This window comes from Dufourea novaeangliae, unplaced genomic scaffold (assembly GCF_001272555.1).
Source record: "Dufourea novaeangliae isolate 0120121106 unplaced genomic scaffold, ASM127255v1 scaffold767, whole genome shotgun sequence".
Lineage (NCBI taxonomy): Eukaryota > Metazoa > Arthropoda > Insecta > Hymenoptera > Halictidae > Dufourea > Dufourea novaeangliae.
This window is the reverse complement of record NW_015374640.1, coordinates 4,556-7,496: the sequence shown is the minus strand read 5'-3', so window position 1 is coordinate 7,496 and position 2,941 is coordinate 4,556. Positions and strand designations below refer to the sequence as shown.

At 37.4% G+C, this 2,941-nt stretch overlaps 1 protein-coding gene across 1 annotated transcript; it reads right to left on the bottom strand.

Annotated features, from left to right (window-relative positions):
* Nucleotides 1–1,778: 1,778 nt before the first annotated feature.
* Nucleotides 1,779–2,675, bottom strand: LOC107193208 (histone-lysine N-methyltransferase SETMAR-like). Its single transcript, XM_015582611.1, has one exon. The coding sequence runs from the start codon at nt 2,673–2,675 to the stop codon at nt 1,779–1,781; it is 897 nt and encodes a 298-aa protein (XP_015438097.1).
* Between the last annotated feature and the right edge of the window lie 266 nt (nt 2,676–2,941).

Here is a 2,941-nt window from a genome sequence, read left to right as displayed (position 1 = left end):
GCTATTTTAAATATGAATTTTTAATTAGTCAGCTGTATGTATCAGGTCAGTCCAAAAGTTCGTGCGCATTTTTGGGAAATTTTTAAATAGTGTAAATAAAACACAATTTAACATTTTAATCAATGATATATTTTCCTCCACTATTTACAATTTCTCGCCATCTTACAGGTAGCTTTTTAATTCCATTGCTGTAGAAAGACTCTAGTTTTGATGCAAAATAACTTGAAAGTTCATTTTGTACATCCTGTTTGGAATTTAACTTTTTCCCTAGTAAAAAATTTTGTAAGGCACGAAATAAATGAAAATCACTTGGGGCAATATCCGGGGAGTAAGCAGGCTGCGGCAAAAGCTCCCAATTAAATTCACTAATTTTTTGCAGCGTTTTTCGAGCCGTATGCGGTCTAGCGTTATCATGATGAAACAACACTTTCTTGATATTCACCAATCGCGGGCTGTTGCGTAATGCTCGGTTTATTATTTTTGATGTTAGGAATTTAGTGGACCGTATATGAGTGGCATTTGCATGGAACGAGCCAGGATGGAAACGGATGTCTGGTGACAGCTGTGTGGCAAGTAAATGTACACATGTTGGCTTTATGATTACTTTATTGCGTCAATATTGATTAAAACAATGAGAGAGCCAGAATTCAAAGTACGCAATGAACCAATGAGTGATCAGTTTAATATCTATGAATTGAAGAATGAATGTGTAAACTATGGATGGTGAATATAACAGTGAGTGACCAACATTAATTGATATTTATCACCTCGATGCCTGAGCAACATAATTGATATGAATAGAATCAATGGATGAGCAAGCTTGAGAATGTGAACACAATAAAAATGAGTTGAATTACACTGTGTAAATCGTGTGAGTTAGGCCATGTGAATCTGTTTGATCAAGTCAAATGTAGAGTACTTTTCATTATTAATTGAATGGCCATTTCACAAGTGACTTTGCGATTCTCCATTTGACGTTCATTCAAATTGTGTGGGATCCATTTACCGAGTTTATTTATCTTTCCCATTGCTCGTAAACGTCTGCTGATTGTTTCTTGAGATACCTGTAATGCTTCTGCTAATTGCCGTTGAGTTTGAGTTGGGTCATCATCCAATAACTTCTGCAATTTCTCGTCCTCGCATTTTTGTGGTCTACCAGAGCGCTCACTGTCTTCCACATTAAAATCGCCATTTTTAAATTGTCGAAACCATGTTTCACATGTTCTAAGCGATAGAGCATGTTCACCATATGTTTCTACCAGCAAACTATGACTTTCAACAGCCTTTTTCTTTTGATGGAATAAAAAAAGCAATGCGTGCCGCAAATGTCGTTTTTCAGGCACAAAACTCGACATGATCACTGAACGATAAAAAAAGACGCGAACTTTTAACGGACTCAACTAGTGTGTGTGACACGTTTAATATCAGACGAACAATATGGCGTCTGTGTCACATTAATAGGCTACGTACATGTTGCTAGCGCAATCTTTTAGTAAAACCGGAAAAAACTTATGCATACACCTGGTATATACATATTCATACACATATACGTACATGCGTACCCCTAAGTATTAGGTCGAGTCATAAATAACTTCCGTTTTTTTATCAGACATTTATTTTGCTCTCATTGAATAACAAAATTATATTAATTTATTATGTATTCACCACTATTATCTATAACCTTCTCCCATCTTCCTGGCAGTTTATCAATTCCTTCCTTGTAAAATGTGGTTGGTTTGGACTGGAAGAAGTTTTCGACAGCCTGCCTGACTTGCTCTTCAGAATTGAAGGTTTTTGGCATTCAAAAAGTTTTGTAAGGAATAGAAAAGGTGGTAGTCTGTCGGGGCAAGGTCCGGGGAGTAACGTGGATGTGGTAAAACAGACCATCCAAGCTCAAGAATTTTTTCTTGAGTCACCCTTGCTGTATGTGGTCGCGCATTGTCGTGTAAAAGAATGACGTTTTTGCGATTGACGAGTGCAGGACGCTTTCCATGGAGTTTCTCTTGTACTCTTTGCAACTGCTGAACGTATCTATTCGCAGTAATCGTTAAATTTGACTTCAACAACTCGTGGTGAATTATTCCTTGACAATCGCACCATACACACAATAAAATCTTTTTGCCATGGATGTTTGCTTTCGGATCTGGTAGGGGTGGTTGATCCTTATCAAGCCACTGTCTTTTGCGGACTATATTGTCATAGGTAACCCATTTTTCATCGCCTGTTACAATCCTGTTTAAAAAAGGCTCAATTTTTACCCGTGAGAGCAGACTTGTGGCGATTGACATGCGATCTTCTTTATTCCGTTCACTGAGATTGTGAGGTACCCATACTCCTAACTTGCTGACTTTCCCTAATTTCTCCAGGTGGCGGTTAACAGTTGATTGTGATGTATTCAACCTTTCTGCTATACCTATTGTTGATTGACGTGGATTTTGCTCCAATATTGCCTTTAAAAGGTTGTCGTCAAAGTCGGAAGGACGTCCCGCCCTCGGTTCGTCTTTTAAGGTCGTATCTCCAGAACGGAATTTTATAAACCAATTTCTAACTGCCCGATCAGTTATTAGTCCTTCACCATATACACTGCATATTTTTTCAGCTGTCGCCTTAGCACTATTGCCTTGTTTAAATTCCCAAAGCATTACATGACGAATATGTACTTTTTGACTCTCCATTTCAGAGGTTAAAAAAAACAGTTTATCGTAACGTGTTCACACAAAACAGTTGACAAAAGATTAACTGAAGCCTCGTCTATATAGTGAAAACAAAAACTTGTTGTCATGGTAACTCATAGCGGGTACATACGAACAATAGATTCTACTTAGCTGCATCGGAAGTTACTTATGACTCGACCTAATATTTCCCTTCTTATTTTTATTTCTCCTTATTTTATAATTTTTACCCCCTTTATGTTTAGTTGGTACTGAAACTTGACTTTTTA